Genomic DNA, 21,604 nt, shown 5'->3' with positions numbered 1-21,604 from the left:
ACTCCATACTTGACTGAATATTTAAGATTGTGCTATAGGTTAGATTTAGAGCAAATTTGAAAGACTGAACGTTTACCCAAGACGCTAAAAATAATGTAAGGAAGGCGATGCTTATAATAGAAAATTGTAATTAATCAAAACAAACTTTGAAGGGTGATTGATATAATAAAGCTACTTTAATAATTTATTAGCAAAAATGATGCTTCTTGTAACTAAGACCACCAGGAATATATACAGCTACTAGGAGTCTTGTGATCCCATATATCCCTTGTTAATGTCTATGCGGGCTTTGTGGGCCGGGCGAGGCAGGTTATTTCCGAAGTAAAATTCTTCATTCTTAATGTTAACCCCCCCCCCCCTTAGATATGTTGTATATTGAGAAATTGGTTAGGACACAATGATTCCTTTTAGCCGCGTGTATTACTGCTAAGACTTTGAAAGAATTGCTGTAATGAATAATTAAGTTAGATCTTATATTGCGATAACAACTGGAAAAACTTTATTTATGAAGAGTATGACAATGAACACGCAAATGTGCATGTTGAACAATACGTTTTTATGTCATTACCAAAAAGAAAATAACCCACCTCTCACGTTATAGAATGTGACATTATAGCTACATTTTACGATTAAATTGAATATAACCTTGAGTTGGTTATTAGTTAGTTTTCAATAAATATTTTGAGCGAACCTAAAACTTTTATTATTTAGAAGTGCAACAGTAATTAAGTATTGCTCAACTTGTTTATCGGCCGTCTAAAAAACACGAGAGTAGGACATCTAGTGGTGAAGTTTTATAAGTATTGTACTTTAATTTAAATTAAAAATATCTATGAAATAAATTACAAGTAAATAAGTAGAATAAAATTTATTAATTTTGTAATTAAAATTAATTTAAATATTTTAATGAAAAATAAAGTTTCATCGTTTTGTCAATAGACGGCGGTCTCCTCGTATATCTTATCTTTGGTCACGTGACTGTTCTCTTAACCCCGCTTCGTAAACGCAGTTTTCCGCTTCGGGCAGTCAAAATGGTCGCGGCTGTTGTGGATGAGGAGAGCTCGAACATATCGATGTTCGAATCGAATTCAACAGGTCGCGTTCGGAAATATCTAAAGTTTATTATGGCCCGGTGATGGTCAACTCGGTCCCCAACATGAAAGTTTCTCCAAAGAAACTGGCGCAAGCTGCAACCGCGGTCATTCTGGTCACTTGTTACACCACCTTCGTTGTGCTTTTACAGCAAGGTAGCGCCGTAACTTCTCAAGAAGCCTCGGCCAGTGGTACGAGGCATCAAGATGGTGGTAAGAAACTTCCGCGGGGTTATCAAGAAAGGGCCCCTAGGTCAATCGGAGACCTTAGCAAGGATCAAGATTACCTTTCGGACAATTCTTTGGGACATCAAGTTAAGCCCACATCCCTAACGGAACTTAATAATAATAATAGAAGTGGACTTCACGCGAAAGACACTGATTTAAGTGATATTTTTATAAGTGTTAAAACAACTGGAAGTTTTCATCAAAGTAGACTGGATGTTATATTAAGGACGTGGTTCGTTTTAGCAAGAGAACAGGTGAGTTTTCGTTTACTTCTCTATTTATTATGCTCGTAAAATTATGGTTTAGACTGCATTAAATGTTTGAGAACTTTGGATATCTAAACGCGAAATGGTATATTATTGTGTAATCCCTTGAAAATTGGGAAATAGGAAATTTTGAAATAGAGGAAGGTGTGACAGGTTGGAAATATTCCAATGATTTGATTATGTTTTGCTTACATATATAATTGACACTCCCATATTAAATTAATATAGAACCTGGTACTATCCAAGGTAGAGTAGTGAGGTGACACCACATCTCAGAATATATTCAAATTTATTTATTTTTGCATACCAAATTATACCCAACCCCTAAAGAAATTAAAGCCCGTGGGCTCCAGTATGTCCAAAGGTTTCTGGGAAATTTCGTAATAATCATCTGTCAGAAAAGGGGGCAGTCTATTAAATCCCCTTTTTTGGGATCATAATTTTTAGCTTAATCGTTTCGGGTAGGTAAAAAAATGTAACCTGTTAATATAATCTTTAAGTATCACGGTCATCTATTTCAAAGTTTCCCTCTTCATATCCCCTTTGGCCCCTCCCTTATGCCCTGATATAATGATTTTAGCAAGAGTCATAGCCTCGGGGATGGGTGGGTTTTGATATTGCGTGGCTCCGAGAGTCCAAGACGTTCGCTATACCAATAATTATGTTGCTATAACGACGCAACATAACATGAATTTATTCAGTCTCCGTATGAATTTTGAATAGAATACGAGGAAAGGTTCGGGAAACTTTTAAAATGGTTTAAAATGATAAGGAAAGGGTTCAGGAAACTTTAAAATGGTCTAAAATGCCAAGTAAACGTCAAGGAATATTACAATTAGTCCAAAATGTTAAGGGAAAGTTTGAAAATAGATTTGTTAAATCGCGGAAATTTAACCCAAAGTTCAGAATTAATAGAAATATTTTCCAAATGATCAAGGAAAAAACTTCAGAGAACCTTAGACTTTAGGGAGGTCTTAGATAATAAAATTCGGGAAATTTAACTCAAAGTTCAAAAGGTCAATACTTTTCACCCCATTCCATTGAGTCTATTCATGTTAAAATTAAATCAACTCATGATATTACTGTATAACTATATAGTGGTAGCACAGGGGGTACTTAATATTCTTCTAGCCATCATTTTCATTGGTTAAAAAAAATTGTCTCGACATTGGAATATCTGGACCCTGGGGCCATTTAGAGAAAGAATCTAAAAAGACCCTGGATTTGCCGTAGATAATTAAAAACACCGCAAAAATTTAGGAGTCTGCAAAAGAAAAAGAAAAAAAAACACCCCTGTTGTTTATTAACTTTTTTCTTCTTCTTAAGTCTTAGTCTTAGTTTTAACCACCTGCGGCTAAGTAACTTAGCTTCCAGAGAGATCAGGGGTCTATTTGGGTTAGGGCAAAGAACCGTAGAAAATTTGGCTACTGTAGGTTTTCAATTATTTTGTCTTTTATAAGCTCTTTTAAGTTTGCTTAAATCGTTAATTTTTATTGTTATTATAAAAGAAAAGGTTAAGACTTTTCCAAATAGAGGATGCGAATTCCCCTACCAATACGGGTGAGAGAAGTTAAAACCAAAATAATTCGTGATATTGAATAATTTATCATTTATAATTCAAATCGACACCTGCCAGCCACTGTGTAAGAATTCCAATTCTCCATAAAAACCATCCATGAGTTTGTTATATTTTAAAGGGAAATTGAAACGTCTTCTTATCGTCAAATAGATAGTGTTCATTCACTAAAGGGGTAGAGAAATCCCCCCTGTTTCGTAACTTCAGGGTTGATAAAATTAGTCAGGGAAATCCCTTGAAAAGTCAGGGAAATTTTAAAAATAATTCCCATCCATAATTTTCGCGACTTTTTTGAGTCAAAACACAATTTACATATGTGTAGGCCTACGTTTTACCATCCCTTTGGAAAAATATGCCTAAATCTCTTGGATGGAGATAGGAGCAAACATTACTAAGGACCTTCTTCAAAGTTTGTTAGGCCTAACGAGAAATATTTTAGTTAAGCCTAATATCTGTACAGAGGGAAGAAGGAACAAAAAAAACACATTTATTGTTAGTCGTGGTTGCGGTTTAAAGCCACCAGTTTGATCGTGACGAGACCAACTTGAAATTTAGAACTCGTGACCACGTGACTGGATTTTAGCGGCATTTTATACATACCCCTGAACTGTGTATGTACATCTCTCATGGATATAAAAAAGAGAAGCCAAAGTACTTGGCACGAATCGAGCCACAAAAATCGTGCCCTTAAAGTTAAACTTCGACCTCCCTTCTCCTTCTTCTTTAACCAACTTTTCTATCAGTTTAGGATAAGACATATTTGTACGGAAAAAAAAAATACACACACACCAAAAATATCCTACTGTTAAAATCATGTTTTGTTTGTCGAATTCTTTTTACGTCAAAAAGAAACAAACTTTTCAAAAAAAAAACAAAAAAAAAACGTTTCAGAAGCTAGGGGGGTAATTTTTATTTTATTAGATATTTCAAGTACACTTTAAAATATTTAAGAGTTTCAGGCCCAGTTTGCAATATCAAGTGTTCTTAAAGATTATTAAGAATTGGGGTTAATTTCTATTGCATATCATGACTGAAATTCAGTGTAATTTAAAATAAAAAAAAATTCCATCGAAATTGGTTCACGATTGACCTAAATATAAAATTATAATTTTTTTTAAATTAACGCGTTTTTAATAGCCGAGTATCAAAATTGGTTCATTAATTAAGCCATACATACTTCGATTAGAACCCCAAATTTCTCTGTAAACCAATGTACAGGGTGTTTGTCAAAGTTCTATTTGATTTTACTGCCCGGGATTGTTTTACTGATGACCCCTTATATTTAGATTCAAATTAGAATATTCTGTATTTATTTAGTTTCTTAAATAAGTGTCCAGACGGCAAAGTGTCACATAACACCCCCCCCCCTTAATTTTTAAATGACCATTCAGACACACCCTGTATACCCTGGGGAGAGACCCATGGGCATCACGCTCTTCAATTGTTTTTATCGCTTCGCGGTTATTTTTACAAATTTCTCCGCCCCTTATCACGCTAATAAAGTCTCAATTTAGAGTATAGACACCGTAGAAAAAAATCGGAAATTCCCCAGTTTAGTTGAGGAAAATATGGTTAGGTTAAGTCTGCTAGAAGATGGACCACCTGCCTACGCTGGTCTTCTCTTGGTTTAAATTCCTCTTCCCTGTTTCGCGGGGTCGCGACTCTAGAGACCCACCACCTCCGTGGCCCTTATCGGCCCTCGCAGCCTCGCTCTTTATAGTATAAAAAGCTGAAAATCTGCCGACATCTGGCAAGCAAGAAAGCAACCATGGTATAGACCCACCAAATTCTTCCACATTGGCCCTTATCTATCTAGACGTACTCCTACCACCACGGCACCACCACCGTTAACTTTGCATTTTATTTAGTGGCTTCTAAAAAACGTAAATCGATTCCAGAATATTTTCCAATCGATTAACTTAACTGTTAATAAAAATGCTACCAGCTTGCTTGCATCTACAGATTCACCTTTGAGTAATTAACAGATTAAAAGGTATAACTCCTTTGGGATAGCAAAGATGACGCCGTTGCTTATCGCAGAGTTTAGTAATAGGGTCCAGTTTATCTTATACCACACCTAAGCCCGGTGTTATTTTAAATCAAATACGCTTATCATTTGTTTATTTTCAAGAAAACTGTTTCGATTAGAGATAAAATTGTTTAGACTATATTCCATTGCTCTGTAAGCATTCTGCTTTCACGGATGATGTGATATCAAATTATTTAATCAAGATCTTAAATAAACACTCATTGGGAGCGTTCAACGGAATACACCGGTATAATTAAGTAAACTATAATCGAAGATAACAACCAACCACTTTAAATTCTTGGAATAACGCTTTAATATAATTTTAAGGATTGCTTTTGATGGTGGGTGACCTTTTGTGAACTCTAACCTTCTCTTGAATCGCAAAAAAAGGTCGGAGAGGCAAATTAAACATTTGATATTCCTGAAACCATATCCCCATGTGCGTATGGCACGAGTTTTAATAGAATAATAGTCCACGTGTCTACCATACCGAATATTTTATCTCTACAAATAGCGCACGCGCCCAGACACGTGTTCTTTCCCGCCAAAATTCGTCCTGTCAACCTTTATACGCAAATCTAGGACTCGATAAACTTTGATTTGAAATGAAATTCAGGGGTTAAATGGACGGGCAACATATTGAAAAACTCGGCTTTGAGAGCGTCGTTCCGGAAAGAGAGATGAGAGAGGGAATGATGGGAAGAAGCGATTTGATCTAGTTCCCATGGGGATACATCCCTGCCACCTACGCTAGGGTGATGAGGCGCTTTTGAAATCTCCTCTCCATTCACCCATCTATAGCACCCTCGATTAGGCAACTTTACGGGGATGGGAGGGGGGATTAAAATGAGTGTTGTTACATTGTTAATCGAATTTGAGTTATGGTGATCGGACCCTAATTTTAAAATACGTTCTAAAATGGTTTTATCCATAAGTTTTTAAGCCTATTTTTCAAACTCGTTAAGCCTAATCATGTCACGTGTGATTCTTCTTCCAAAATTCTTAAGCCTATTTTTCAAAATCGCTAAGCCTAACCATGTGATTCTTCTTCTAAAGTTGTTAAACCAATAATCTAATTGTGCTATTAACCTCTCTCCCAAATTCCAAGCTAATTTTTTCTGAAAAGTTTAATTACTAAGCTTAATTGAAGTCTTTAATCTTGACAAAATTCTTAAGCCTAATTAAAGCCTTCAATCTTTCGAAACGAGGAACATAAAGTTATGGCTTCTAATATCAAAAAAAGTCAATCAGATTTCGATGTTAGATTAGAACTTAAATTATAATTCTATCAGCTTTAATCTGTCCTGATCATAAAATTGATGAACGAGTCCCTTTCATTAATGGACTCTTGACCCCTAAAGTATCCAATCATAAACGTCCTAATGCCTCATCATTCATCTTAGAAAAAGAAAGACATCGCCTTAGGAGACCTTTTTCTTTAAAATTGTCAAACATTTTTTTATTTTTACCGCAACCACACGTACTGGCGGGGATACAAAATTAATATTAAATTCTTGGTCCAGAGATGTTGCCTTAATATATTCCAGATAATTTTAAGCCCGTCACATATCACCTGTCGTCTAAGAACGAATTTTAAAATGCATGCAATAAAAATATAAAATATGATTATAGACGAAAAATATTACGTTTCATTTCGATCGAACCAAAGTATATTCATTACAGCCTCGAGTTATTACGAGTCCCGGGATTTAATATAGACACAAACGTATGTAAATAGAAGTAGACATTTAATTTTATTTTTGCTGTTCTGTGTTCATGGTTTGGTCATGATGCTAGCAGCCATTTTTAATCACAATATTCTGACTTTAATATACAAAAGTACTCCAATGTTTATCATAACTTTTAAAAGGTACCCCTTATGCCAAAACGTCGTAGAAATCTGGAACATTTTCGTCTCAAAATTGATTTCCCAGGGATAGAACCAACTGCCAATGTACATACTTCTTTTGGGTCCGAGACTCCTACCACATTTTTTTTTCGATACCATGCACCTTGTATGATTGAAAATTAAAATTGTTCAGGGAAAGTCTTGAAGTATTTCGAAATCTGTCGCAACCGACTCAAAAAAAAAATGATAGTTTTTACTTCGATAAATGAATTTCTTTTACGGACCTTGCTTACGTTGTTTAAAGTTGAGACGAGAAGTAAATTTTGGACGTTAGACACCTGGAGGTCGACGTCAGGAGACGACGGAGAGACATTGGGAAGCCGCGTAAAAACTCTTAAATGCCAGCGGCGATACATTTTCTTATCCATTTTATTATTTTTTTTCTTTTTCTCTTATATTGAAGAATATAAATTCGACTAAATTATAGTTAGAAATTGCTAGCACGCGATAAAGCCAGCAAGCTCTAGGGGATTTTTTTTTTCATCTTTTTCTTGTGTGTCGCGGTGCTATTTGACGCCACGTTCAAAATTACTTTTCTTAGCCTCAGGGTTGGACCTGTAGAATAATATTTAGCCTGAACTTTTATTTTTTATTTTGGCAAAACTTAAATTCGGAAAAAAAAACGTATTTAATATGCTAGACCCGCCGCCACTATTCCGTTTCGTTCGGCCCCTCAATCTCTTTTAAAAAGAAGTTTAATGTCATCTTTGAGGACAATTATCGTGTCCCCCGGCCTGAAATGATTAATTAAATAGATGTATTTTTTATCTTTCCTTTAATTTAGTTTGCAAATGAAATTGTCGGAATTTAAAAACCAAAAATGGGCCGTAATTATGTTATTAAATGTTGCGTAAGAAGTTAAACACTTTAAGATATTTGTGTGAAATCGTACAAAGTAAAATGTTATCGCTAAACTAGTAGAAAACATTAAACATAAAATCGTTTAAAAAACTTGTTTTAATTTTATGTTAGTTTAATATCGGGCGTTTTTAACAATTGATAAAAATAATTGCACGTGCTTTGTAAATGCATTAATATTCGCTAAGCCTTCGTTTTTTAATTTTGAAATTGCGCGTGCGCTTTCAAAATTGATAGTGTAATGTCACGTGATTAGGTGACACTGTACCTTTAACAGTGTGGAATAGTTTTTCAAAGAATATAAACGGTTTTCTTAAAAACATTTATTAAATACTGCAATTAAATACTTTTCTTCAGTGGCTTTAGCAACCCCTCTCAGATTCTTTCAATAAATCAAGCTACTGTTTCGTGTTTCGTATACAGATACTTTTTACTTAAAGGGGCTATAGAAATTTCCTCCCAAACTCTCTCCGCTTTAACTTTAGTGCAGTGTTGTCAGACCCTTTGTGAGTCAAGTTGCAGTGTAGTATTGAGTGAAACTGAACCGGTATGGCCTTTCTCTCTGCATTCTCTTGACTCACCAACGGCCTGGCAACACTGGGGGAACGGGATAAACCCCCTTTAGTGGAAGCTATGTACACCATCACTTCATCCTCCTCGTGTCATCCTTTTGGGTCACGCGATCCGGCCGCCTCCGTTAAGACGTTGGAATTCCATCTCATATCATTTCTTGATCCCTGATCTCTCGAAGCCAGCTCTTTCAAGTGACATACGCAACCTCCGGCATGGCCGAGGGGCTATTCACTCCCTCACTGTCACATTCCGCATAAACCAATCCAATCACCGGTTAATGTCTTATTATTTATTTAATATTGTCAATGATATGGTTTTTAAAGTTTAGGCTTAATTCGTTTAGTACCTATTACTTTGGACTGGAGTGATTGTCCCCTCGTGCATGCATGGGCTTCCATTTTTTATATTGAACGTGTCTGAGCCTGTTTCGCTTTTTGACATTTTGAATGTTAAGGTTTGAGGATGAATCATTTGGTCATGAATCCGTTTGGAAATTTAAAAAGAAAACAAAACCACGAACATGAGTCTATAATTAATGAAAAAAGAAAAAATTGTATGAGCTAACGGATATGAGAATGCATGGTTAAGCTTACAGGAAATATCGCGGTTTAAGAATATTAGAGATTTGTATCTTGAACAAATTATAAACGGAAGTTATTTCATTTTTAATATTTATTTTTGTAAATTTTTAATTTTTTTTTTGAATATTTTATTTGATAAATTTTTTGTTAATATTTTATTTGATAAATTTTTTGTTAATATTTTATTTGATAAATTTTTTGTTAATATTTTATTTGATAAATTTTTTGTTAATATTTTATTTGATAAATTTTTTGTTAATATTTTATTTGATAATTTTTTTTTAATATTTTATTTAATTAATTTATATTAATATTTATTTTATTACATTACAGACGTATTTCTTCAGTGACACCGAGGATTCTGTTCTACAATTAAAAACAAGTAAGTAATATACGAGAAAACTTTAAATTAATTTTAAGAAAATCAAAATATTTTACATTAAAACTAATCCGATATTATTATTTTTTTCTCTCTTCCTTTTATAAATAGATGGTCATTTGATCAATACAAACTGTTCCTCTTCGCACAATCGAAAGGCGCTTTGCTGTAAAATGTCCGTCGAGTTCGACACTTTTCTAGACAGCAACAAAAAGTAAGAATAAGAATTTTATTTTTCTTAAATTTCCCCCTCAAAATTCTTGGAGCCAAGTTTTCCTTTATAGGCCTAAATAAAAATAAGAATTTCCTTTGATATTCAACTCTATAAAAGAGCCAAACCCTGAACCTAGGTATTTTATTGTACCACTGGAAGACCACTGGTCAAAAGAGTGTTATATTGAGGCCGACCATTCGAGCGTAGTTTTATTCAATTGTATTCAGCGATAAAATGCAAGAAAAGCAACCTTTTTTAAAACCAGGGAAAGAGAGGAAGGAGATCGGTTCAATTCAGTGTCCTTTTTAGCACCGTAAGTTGAGGGGCCACCCCGCCATTGTCAGGTGGGGAAGAAAAATAAATGCAGATCCCAATAATGTATGGTCAGGAATAAATAAAACTACTAGGAATAATGAAGGCGTAATAATTCCAGTTAACTGTATACATTCCTGGTAAGCTACATTACAATTACCTCGTGATGATACGCAACTCAGAGTACGAAACCCTTATAGTTAATTGACAATTAATTATCTCTGGCAAGGATTCGAGTTCCCATGGAAAATCACGACTTTCGTTCGACAAAGCCTATTGTTTTCCATTTAAATTTTTGGCAAAAAAATTGGCGGCTCTCTTTAGGCAAGGAAACTATCTTAACTCCATCATTGTTTCTTTGAATTGCCCTCAGGCGCAAATGTGTTGCTTGCTTTTTATAGGCAATATTCGTCTATTTCTCCGGACGGGGGTTGACCCCGTTGCTTGACCCTAAAAGGGGTGGGGACCCTTTCTCTTTGCGTAATTTTCTTTGAAGATTATCAAGGTTAAGCTTTGAAAAGGAAATTCTTTCATAATCAAGAAGAAATCATACCCTATAAGGCTTATTATTGGATTTAATCGCCTCTAGCTAGCTACTGGGTTTTTTAGCGCCCCATCACTTTCAGACCTATTATCCTTCTCTGCAGTCTCGAATGACTGACTGACTGAATGATAGATTGTTTAATTTTATTTAGAAAAAATGTTCAGTTACACCACGTATATAGAAACCGGTTATTTTTATTCATTTAGGGACTAATCAACGTTAATTAAATTATTCCTTGAACATTAGGCTTAAGATAACGAAATAAATGTTCAAACTGATCACAGTCGAAAACCTTGAAACAAAGTCTTAATTTATAATTAATATATTAATATAATTAATAGAGTTGAAGAAATCTATCTATCAATCAATCAATCTAGTCAATCAGGACTGTTGAAATTCGTTAAGCCTAATTTAAAATAATAAGGAAAACCTCAAACTTCGTCATACTTAAGCCTCGTTTCAAAATTACATTGAGCCTAACGTAGACATACTCAAGCCTTTTCAAAATGAAATTAGGCCTAACTAGACATACTTAAAGCCTTCGTCATGGTTTTCTTTTAATACTACATTAGGCCTAATTCAATTTAAGCCTAAAAATGAGAGGCTTCTTCTAAAAGAATTTTGGCGCGCTGCGTGTCAAACAATTACAATTTGTTGAAATATTTGACGCTCTCCCCTGGTCCTTTCCTCTGGTCCTCTGGAGCAGCATTTTTCGTGTTGGTATATTTTATTTAGAGATGGAACCGAGGATGAATTGAATATCAAACACAGAAGAAGAGTGGGGAGCCTCTCTCTTTCTCTCTCCTCTTTCCTTCTATTGAAATGGCAATCTTCCCACGCTGTCGACCCCGCGCTCTAGCATACGCTTTTTCAATTCATTTTACATAATAAAAGGACCATAGAGAGGAACGAGTAGGAGAAGATGGAACCCCTAGTTTGCTCCTCTCTTCTCCCAAAAACGCGTCCGATGATAAATGAACTCCCAGTTTAGGGGTCCCCAAACTAAAAGTACAGAAAGAAATGAAAAGACATTTTCCCTATATGCCAGGAGGAGTTTTTAGAGATGCTGGAATATAAAGTTGTAAAAAAAATTTATGTCTTTTAACTGTAACATTTTTTACGATGCTTTTAACACGCCACCTTCCGAAATAGCCACCGTTCAAGATATTCCGAAATGTTTCTTCAATATTTTTTGAAGGAAATGTAATTTAAGCCTTGTCCGTTAGTGGAAGTGAACTTTGAATGTTTTTTCTTTTATAATGGGCCCCAAAGGGGTTCCGAAGATCGGAAGATGGCATCGGCTGGTGGGTAAAAATGATTTGAAATACGTCAGAGACACATGACCGAGGACCTGAGGCGTGTTTCAAAGAAATTTGCCAGTTCGTTATATTTTGGAAACTAGCGCTTCAGGGAATTGTAGAACTTGCAATCTAAAACAAGGACTAAAGGTGTCCGGTCCCACTCCATATGGGAGTCTTTGGATCTTGGCGTCACGTGGTCCTGTGACGTAATTACCCACCCACCACTGCCTTCTTTGAAGTTCTTTAACTATCTGGTCTTGGTAAACGCCAAAATTCAAGACTTTCAGGGATCTCTTTCAAGAGCATTTATAGTCTTTCAATTTTACCTAATTACGCCTTAAGAATATGCAGTGAGTTAGGCCTAATTCGGGCCTAATAACCCCTATAGTTTTCACTTTTCGTTCAAAAAGGTTTTTCCTTCACAAATTCTTATTTACACACCAGAGGAAATAGGTAACGATTACGATTACCCTTCGTAACTTTAAAACAGAAATCTGACTTAATTACAATAAAATTTCCACGTGTAATTAACGGATTTATAATTGGAAGGAAGTCACGCAGAAGGGAGCACAAAACCGTACCTACAGTATAACAGTTTTAAACCGGTTACTTAATATCTAGAATTATAATATCGGTTACTATACTATTTCTCCGTACGATTTTTAATGATTGTCGTAACGTTTTTTGTCCTTTCTTTCTTTCTTAGGTGGTTTTGTCACTTTGACGACGATAATTACGTCAACGTACCCAGGCTGGTCCGTCTTCTACAGCGATACAACCCCCGCGAGGATTGGTACCTGGGTAAACCGAGTATTCGAGCACCTCTAGAAATATTTAGCAGAGATAATCCAAAGGTAATATTATTCATTTTTTTATTTCATTTGAAAGCTAGGGAGAGAGATAGAGAGAGAAAAGAGAGAGAAAAAAGCTTTCTCCTCCTAACATCTCCCGCCTCTTCCTGTCTTTCATTCTTCTAATTATTTTTTGGCCCGTATTGGTAACCCTGATACTGTAATTATTGAAATAGTGATACGTTTCCTTTGGGGCATTTTAAAGGAAAACTCCCCGGATATTTTAATGCTGGTCTATTTTATTTTATTTTATAAAGGGTGTGGTTGTCTACTGCTAAAATGTTATGTTGTTTCGTTTGTTTACTAAAAGGGGCTACAGAAATTTCCTTCCCAATTCTTAACTTTGCTAGTAATTAGTTATTAGAGCATCTCCTGAAACTGAATGATCCCTGAACAGAACTGAATTCTACAGTCTGTTTATTGTAGATCGCGATTGACTAGCACTCATAAATGTCTGGCAACACTTACCCACGCGCTACCTGTGGGTCTTTGCGAACTTGCTCTATATTTTGACCGAGGGGGTAGACACTCTGGATCTCTGGACCTGAGTTTAAAAGAGTTCAGCTTTGACTGTGCATTGAGTTCATATCCTTCGGAACTCGCAGTTCAGCTTTGGCAGTACATTGAGTTCAAGTCATATTGTACACCTGAGTTCTCAAGTGTCTACCCCCTCGATTTTGACCATATATTTATTAGTTAGAAAATTACTAGCAGTTCAGTTTGAATCAGTACTAGACTATAACTTTGCTGACAACAATGTTTAGGAATTTCTTTTTTAGTTACTAAAAAAGAACTAGATATCGAGTTCCATTTAAGCGAATACCAATGTATTTAGTTAGCATCGTTGGATAAAATAGACTTTGATCCAAATGCCAGAGCTCTTTCGTTATAAAATGCTTTAGCTAGCAATAATAACAAACAGATGGAATCTGAGAATTTAGTTTTAAAACAATATACATATAATTTTCTTAAAACAAATTACAGAATCACGTTTCGCGATGTTATACGCTCCCAAATGATCTGAAAAGATAAAGATAATATTTTTTCCTTGTTTATTGAAACCAAAGAAGTAGGCATATATAAATACTTTCCAGGATCGAGGAAAAATAAAATATGTTCACGTTCAATCCATGATCGGAATTTTTGTGGTGCAAGTCCCGGAGAGATTGGCTTCAGGGCTTTTTTGGTTTCGTTTTTTTGGAGGGTAACAAAACGCGTTGGGCTCGTGAGGTCATTTTCAGTAGCCGAGGCCAGCGTCCTGCTTTGTCACGATTTCGGTATTTTTTTTTTTTTTTTTGCTTGCTGGACTATCCATCCTATCACGTAGCCGATTTTATTGAAACGAGTTTTCTTTCACCAAATAGAATCTCATCTTCTTATTTATGCTTCGCGGATTTCTTGGATCTTAGAAGATGGAGCGATTTGCTTTTAAATAATTGAAGGAAAAATTGTTTCGGTTAGTTTATAAAGCAAGCCTAAGGCGAACGCAATTATAAGTCTTATCATCCTAAGGTATTTACTACAAACTGCTCCTGAATTGGATAAGAATAGTCAGTACTTGACCAACTTAAGTTGTAGAAGCTCGGAGATGTTGAGGGATTTTCTGTAGCCTCTTTTAGGGAAAACAACAATCTGTAGGGATCCGCGATGACGTCATACTGTGATTTAATTAAGTTGCTATACTACGCCCCCCCCCCTCTTCACAAGGTCTATTTTTTTTAATTATTACAATTTTAATACAAAGCCTATTGTTTCTCCAAATATTTTTTCCAAATACCTCTGCTTTATTATAAATATAAAATATCAATGTGTAAATCCTGTTTTGTAACAGTTAATATATATGTTTTCTTTTCTTTTTAATTACAGGAAAAAATTGCCTTTTGGTTCGCCACGGGAGGCGCTGGTTTCTGTATTAGTCGGGCCTTGGCCCTTAAAATGGTTCCACTAGCTAGGTGAGTTACAAAGACATTTCTTCACTTTATTCTCCCTCCTCCTCCTCTAATTAAAAAGGTGGAAATTATTTCAAAAATATGGGCCAGGTGTTTATTATCGTAAGAATGGAAATTAAAGAGATGGTGAATAATTAATCGTTAAGCCTAATGTTAGGTTTAAGGCGGGAAAATTTAGCGTAAAGTTTAGTTTATTGGCTTGTGAACTTTTGTGATGTTTATAATATCACCATCGTCTGCTTTATTTTTAAAAATGATTGGGTCGCCAATAGCCACCCGTGTTTCATAGTTATCACGTGATTATATTTATGAAGTAAATAGATTCCATCCATTTTATTGGATGGTCTATAGTCTTTCATCTTCTCTTTAAAAAGTAAAAAAGAAAGATATGAATTCTTGATTTCTTGGTAAGCTCAGTCTTTAATGACTAAAAGCAGGCTCAGTTTCCGTTGCTCTGGGCGTTTTTAACAAACATTTCGCGCAAAAAATCTGTTGAAACGATAACCTATTCCCGCTAGGCTTGTAAAAAAAAATAAAAAACTGACATCACTCATAGCTGCTACCGTCTTAAAAACAAAATTTACTCCCTCTGAAATGTTTTCGGTATTTTCTTGTCGAAAATAAACTTTCTGGAAGTCAATTCTTATTTTCTTTAAAAGATAGAGCGGTTTTTAAAACCAACCAGAAGTTGATTAGATTAGAAGTAACTTGTAACTCAAACTTTGAAGTTTTCTTTCGCTCATTATTGTTTGATAGAGGGTTTTCTATGATAACGTATTGTTAATTTACTTTTATTAAAATGTTTTCAAGACAGGGAGAGATTTTTTAACCACAGGGCTCTTTATACTAGATTTTTTTTGGTATGAGGTTGATATTGAGGGTCTCTCGCTTACCACCTGTTGGGCGTAGATTTTCGGAACCCTGGTACTTGGTTCTTTTGACAACCTCTGCCCCTCAACATGTCTGACAAGAGAGGACAGAGATTGGGATGGAAAAAAATAAATAGCTCTGTATTATTGAGTAGTTTATCAGCTCTCCTACAAACCTTGAAATAGCGGAATAAATTTTAGCAACAATTCAGGGAAATTTAACATTTTTTTTACTATAATTCGGGGAAATTTAACATATTTTTTACTATAATTCGGGGAAATTTAACATTTTCTTTTTACTATAATTCGGGGAAATTTAACATTTTTTTACTAAAATTCGGGGAAGTTTAACATTTTTTATTTAAAATTCACGGAAATTTAATTTAACATTTTTTTAATAAAAATTTACGGATATTTAACATTTTTTTTATACTAAAATTCATGGAAATTCAACACTTTTTCTTTATATTTGTTTTTCAGTGGCGGCAAATTTATAAGTATAGGAGAAAAAATTCGTCTACCAGATGACGTCACGATGGGCTACGTCATAGGTAAGGATCAAATTAATTTTATAAATTAAGACAGGGAAAGTGGCAGATTGTGTGACAAAAATACTGTGTGACCTTTTTCACTCGATCCCTTTTTAAATTCGCTCCTAAAGTTAAACAATAGGCGAAACCCGAATCCCACTGAACTTTTCCCCGTAAGCGCAAGTTGTTTAAACTTTAATGCCAGACTGTCGTCTCCTTTGTTTATTCCCGTAAAATCGAACCAATTCGCGGAAGTGCCCAATTTCAAGCTTGGAATCACAATTACCCGCCTGAAACCACGTTAAAACGCATAGATATCATAAATATATGTTTATATATTCTAGACTATAAAATTAATACTCAAGCTTTTGGTCATGGTTCATTTCTACCCAATCCTTTTTGGTTATATATATATATATATATATATATATATATATATATATATATATATATATATATATATATATATATATATATATATATATATATATTTCTGATCTCTATGGTTTTCCTCTGCCAAAAATTACCATCACCTCGGTTTTTAGCCTTTATAAAATTGCTAATATTAAAAGCAAAAAAGAAATCCGACACATGACTTTAGGTCGGCTACTTGCCACCTGTTATTCGCGCGAGCGACCACGATAAATGATTGGCTAGCGTTTTTTTTTTATTTCCAAATCCCCGTTACCCCTCATTAAATAATTGCCTCTGTAGCAGCAGTATAGGGTGCAACGATAGGTCAAGGTTGAATCAAATCACGTGATCCAAAATACAAGAAAAAATATTTTTTAAAAATTAAACAATCGGTTTTCTTTATTCTGAAGTACTTGATTTTGGTTTTGAATGAACATTCGTTTAGTTAGTAGCCCGCGCTGAAATATAATGTGCTAATTATTGAAAAGGGATTTATTATTCAAAACATAATGTACCAGCAACCGTTGCAATAATTTGACAAAAAAGGTCGCCCGTTATTTGCTTGACAAGATTAGTAAATGACTTTAACATCTGTCGAGAAATTTAATACTAATTCGTTAAGGCATTTTTTTTTTTTTTTTGAATTTTGAGGAGTGTTGAATTCAAAATTAGTACTAGGATGTATAAGGTCAAAGGTGACATTTTTTTATTCTTTATATTATAGAACACCTTTTGAAAAAGAGGTTAACGGTTGTAGAAGAATTCCACTCTCATCTTGAGCCCATGAAGTTCCTCAAAGCGGATACCTACGGTGATCAGGTAAGACTTACTTATCGAAGTTAAATTTTATTATTTTTTTAAGCCTAAATCTAGTAGCTTAAAGATAATTAAACGAAAAACGTTCTTATCTTAAAAGTAAATGAAGATTGAAAAAAATATATAGATATATCTTGTTAATACCAATGATAGGAAATTGATAATACCAATTTAGAAATTCCACCTATATAGGATAAGGTGAAAAATGGCCTCACCATAGCCCTAGAAATTTTTTAAAAAAGTCTTAAGAGATGCGACAATCTTACAAATTTTAAACTAAACTGGATAAATTTCACGAAAAATCATTATCTTTATCATTTTTTTCTAAAAGAATTTTAACCATTAATTTTTATCTTTTGGCTAAATTTTTGTTTTTAGCAGCTTAAACCATTTGCCGGTTTTTTCTCTTATCTTTCGCTCGCTTTAGCGTGACAACTTTTTTAGAGGTAACATAAATCCAGGACCCCCCTTTTTTTCTTACCACAAACTTGAGCTAGCGATTTTAAAAGTAGATAATCAATATTTCCCCCATCTGTTTTCCTTTTTTTCTTTGGGGGGTTTGAATTTTCGGCTTCCAGTTTGAAAGTTTATTAGTTAGCCAGCCACATCTACAAGGAGTCCCCAAAAATAAAGTTTCGCTATTAGCTAGGTTTGCTAGAAAAGGGGCTTTAGGAAGGGGCCAGGAGAGAGAGAGAAAATAGGGGCGGTTTTTCCGTGAGCGGGGGTTTTGGGACCCCGACGAGAATGTTTTTAATAGCTGGCTACCGACCTACGCCGAAATGCTTGCACGATGTTGAAGACTCGACAGTATCTTTAAAGTTTAAGAAAGTTGTTCTTCCCCATTTGCAGGCCCTTCTCTTCAAAACTTGATCCCTTCTTTCCTGTTAAGAATTTATAGTTTTTTCGGGCTTGAAGATTGGTTTAAATTGACCAAAAAGATCTGACCTTCATCACTCTGTTCTCTCTTGGTCTGTTGGTCAGCGAACGGACTGCAAACATTTTGAAAGAATTGGGAATAATTTAAAGGGGTATTTCCTACAGTGTCGTAATGCCGTTGGCCAATCAAGAGATTGCAGAGCAGTTCAGTTTGAATCAGTACTTTCAAAACTAATTTATGAGTCTGACAACGTTGGACAGAAGTTTAAGCTGGGACATGGGGAGGTTAGGTTCAATTGGGGGTCAGTTTTCTATCTTTCATCTTTCCTTCTTTGATGAATGTTACTTATAAACCCCAAATCTTAAATTTCCCAACTCGCCTATAATTTTCAATTTTCTGTTAAGGGTCAAATACCTCGCCTTTAACCGCTTTTAATCGGATTATCTTGACTCTAACCATTTTCAATTGGACAATTTTTTGTCTCTGCTTAAATTGGTCGTTTCCTTATTAGTAACACACTGACTGTGACAAGCTTTCAAAGAGAGGTCTTGACATTTCAAATTAATGCTTAGAAAATAGTACTCTTACGGGGTTGCCGTCATTTAATTGGTTCTTTCAACTAAGTGACTAAACCCCGTAATAAATTCTTCCAATTAGCGAAACCGAGGGATCGGGTACTTCACAATATTTGCGAATTTTTTTTTTAAGTGTCCATTATGACTAAAGACCACGTAGGAATATTTGACATTTATTAGTCCTAAAAATATTTAATTAAAAAATTAATAATAAAAACCAATTATGAACATAAAAGTATCCCTTCTTAAACAGTATCTCATTATAACGATATAAATTTCAAAAAATGTCTATAATTATATTTTAACACTTAAAAGTTCTTGAGCATAGTATTTAAGGTGTTTGAAAAAAAATAATAATACTATATATTCCGTTGAAAATTGAACATGTAATAATTTATTTTAACTAAAAAGTTGTTTTCTTTTAATTATTAGGTAACATTCAGTTATTCTCGATTTGGCCGCGAAATGAATGTGTTGGCCATTGAAGGATTTGATCCCAGGCTTGATCCCACAAGGTAAGAAGCAAAAAATTAAATTCCCACATTTATATTTAATTTCCCATAGGAATTAAAATAGCTTATTACGTTGGGAATGTAGAAAAAAATCAATCTACATTTAAAGTGAAGGGTTTTATAGTTAAGCCTCTTTTACTATCTTTTACCAGTCCTTGAAAAGAATTTTTTTTTAAATATCTAAGCCTTTCTTAATTAGTTGCTTGAAAGATCTCTTAGAAATAATTTTTTATATTTAAAATATAATGAAATTCCAGAGTATTATTTTGATGAGACGTGATAAAGATCTATGCCATTAATGATAAATGTTTTTTGGGCCCCTTGGTTGTTTTTAAAAAAATATATAACAAGACCTATTATCAGATCAACTCTATCAATTTTAAATTATAGTATTTGAGCGCCTGATTTTCCCCCCAAAAAATGCCTATTATAAAAGGAATTTGCCAAGGCGCCCAAAGACTAGATTAGATTTTTTGAAGGTCTTATAATTGAACTACGCTCTTTTGCAAATTTTAGTTGGGGAAGGGAACCCGGTTGAGTTACTAAATTGTGTAATTTAATTTAATTTAGGTTGATAATTACATTATTTAATTAAAATTAATTGAGAAACACTTAGACGCGCCTGTTTTTCACAATTATAACTTGTTTAAATATTATAATTAGGTATTTTTAAATGCAAATATTAATTAAACGTATTTTGTTTTTAATTGCAGATTCCTATCATTACATTGTCATTTATTTCCAAACTTCAGTTTTTGTTTGAGATGAGAAACAAAATTCTACCGTATTATTATTATTTTTTTTTCCATCATGTGCCAAGTGACAGAATCTTTAATGCGAAAAAACACAAATTTGAAAAAATAAATTTAAGTACAAAAGTGAATTAAAATAGAAACAATCAACGCGGGATAATTTTGTGGTAGAAATAAAAAAGATTAGTGCAGATCGCGTTGGTGCCAAAGATCAAGAAATTCATCAGATCTGAAAACGCCAATATTTTTATATCAAGCTATTAGCTCAAAGACTATTTTAAAAGTATATATATTAATAGTATTTTTATGATGAATATTAAAAAAATCCCGAATAGTGAAGAATAATCCAATATTTTTTTTTAAATTTTAATCAAAATTATGTCGAGGAGATAATAAATTAGTTTTTTTATTTCGGTGATTGTATAGAAATAACAGATAAGCTTATATTTTGTTTTTCTATGTAAATAGATTTTATATTTTTGTATATTTTTGCTGTAAGATAAGACGAAAAAAACAATTGTGGGCTGAAAATAATTTCCACGTTATTTTTTTAAAAATGGTTTATAAAAAATAAAGGAATATAAAATTTAAATGTGTGTAATTAATATGGTAATTAGATAAATTTTGAATTTAAGTCGAAATTTTATTTTATCTTCTAGTTTAAAGATTTAGAGCTAGGTGGCAACACTTGACTGGGAAAAAGGAAATTTCCAAAAGAAAGTTTCTAAATTTTGTTCATAGATGGCACCAGCAGTTCCACAAATAAATTAAATTTGCCAAACTTTCAACCAATCTGAGATAGACTGCAGAGGCCGACTCTATGCGGAGTTTTACATCAATGCAAATGCTCGCAGAGAAAAAATAGACTGCAAACTTACGAGTTGAGATAGGAAAATGCTTCCATGACATATATTACTGGGAAACCATTTTCTAAATTCTGTTCATAGATGGCGCTAGCAGTTCCACAAATAAACTGAATTACACAAACTTTCAACCAGTCTGAGATAGACTACAGAGGCTGACTCTATGCGGAGTTTTACATCAATGCAAATGCTTGTAGAAAGAAAATAGATTTCGAACTTTCAAGGTGAGATAGGAAAATGCTTCTATGAAGCAACTGGGAAAACATTGTTTCTACATTTTGTTCATAGATGGCGTTAGCCGCGCCACAAATAAAATAAATTATCCAAACTTTGAACCAGTCTGAGATAAACTGTAGAGGCTGACCCTTTGCGGAGATTTACATTAATGCAAATACTCGAAGAGAGAAAATAGGCCGTGAACTTTCAAGGTGAGATAAGAAACTGCACCTATGACGACACTGCCATTAGAGCTTGGAGGAAGTTAGGGTTATAATTGGCCTAAAATACGTTTACCTTTGCCCAAACTGCGCATTTTTGGAAGAATTATAATTAATCATTTAACTTATCATTACTTATAATTGTTCTAACGTTGATTGATAAGACGCTAAACAATAGCTGTTGTTAAGCAATGAGATAATTATAAAATATCGTTTCACCCCAAAAATTAAACTAAAGTTTGAAAAATGCGTTTAATTTCCTCTGTAGCGGGAAAAATAGCGTTTCTTTCTAATTAAA

General features: G+C 34.0%; 1 protein-coding gene across 1 annotated transcript; it reads left to right on the top strand.

The window, feature by feature from the left end:
* Nucleotides 1-1,005: 1,005 nt before the first annotated feature.
* Nucleotides 1,006-20,598, top strand: LOC149661906 (fringe glycosyltransferase-like). The gene is made up of 9 exons (XM_089843458.1): nucleotides 1,006-1,573; nucleotides 9,445-9,493; nucleotides 9,602-9,704; nucleotides 12,568-12,715; nucleotides 14,579-14,664; nucleotides 16,011-16,081; nucleotides 17,199-17,293; nucleotides 19,175-19,257; nucleotides 19,968-20,598. The coding sequence occupies exons 1-9, from the start codon at nucleotides 1,136-1,138 to the stop codon at nucleotides 20,020-20,022; spliced, it is 1,128 nt and encodes a 375-aa protein (XP_089699584.1). The 5' UTR covers nucleotides 1,006-1,135; the 3' UTR covers nucleotides 20,023-20,598.
* Nucleotides 20,599-21,604: the final 1,006 nt, after the last annotated feature.

This window comes from Phalangium opilio, unplaced genomic scaffold (assembly GCF_054372755.1).
Source record: "Phalangium opilio isolate 3A_F unplaced genomic scaffold, DU_Popi_V2 ptg000070l_1, whole genome shotgun sequence".
Classification (NCBI taxonomy): domain Eukaryota; kingdom Metazoa; phylum Arthropoda; class Arachnida; order Opiliones; family Phalangiidae; genus Phalangium; species Phalangium opilio.
The sequence above is the reverse complement of the archived record's forward strand: the minus strand, read 5'-3'. Positions and strand labels throughout refer to the sequence as shown.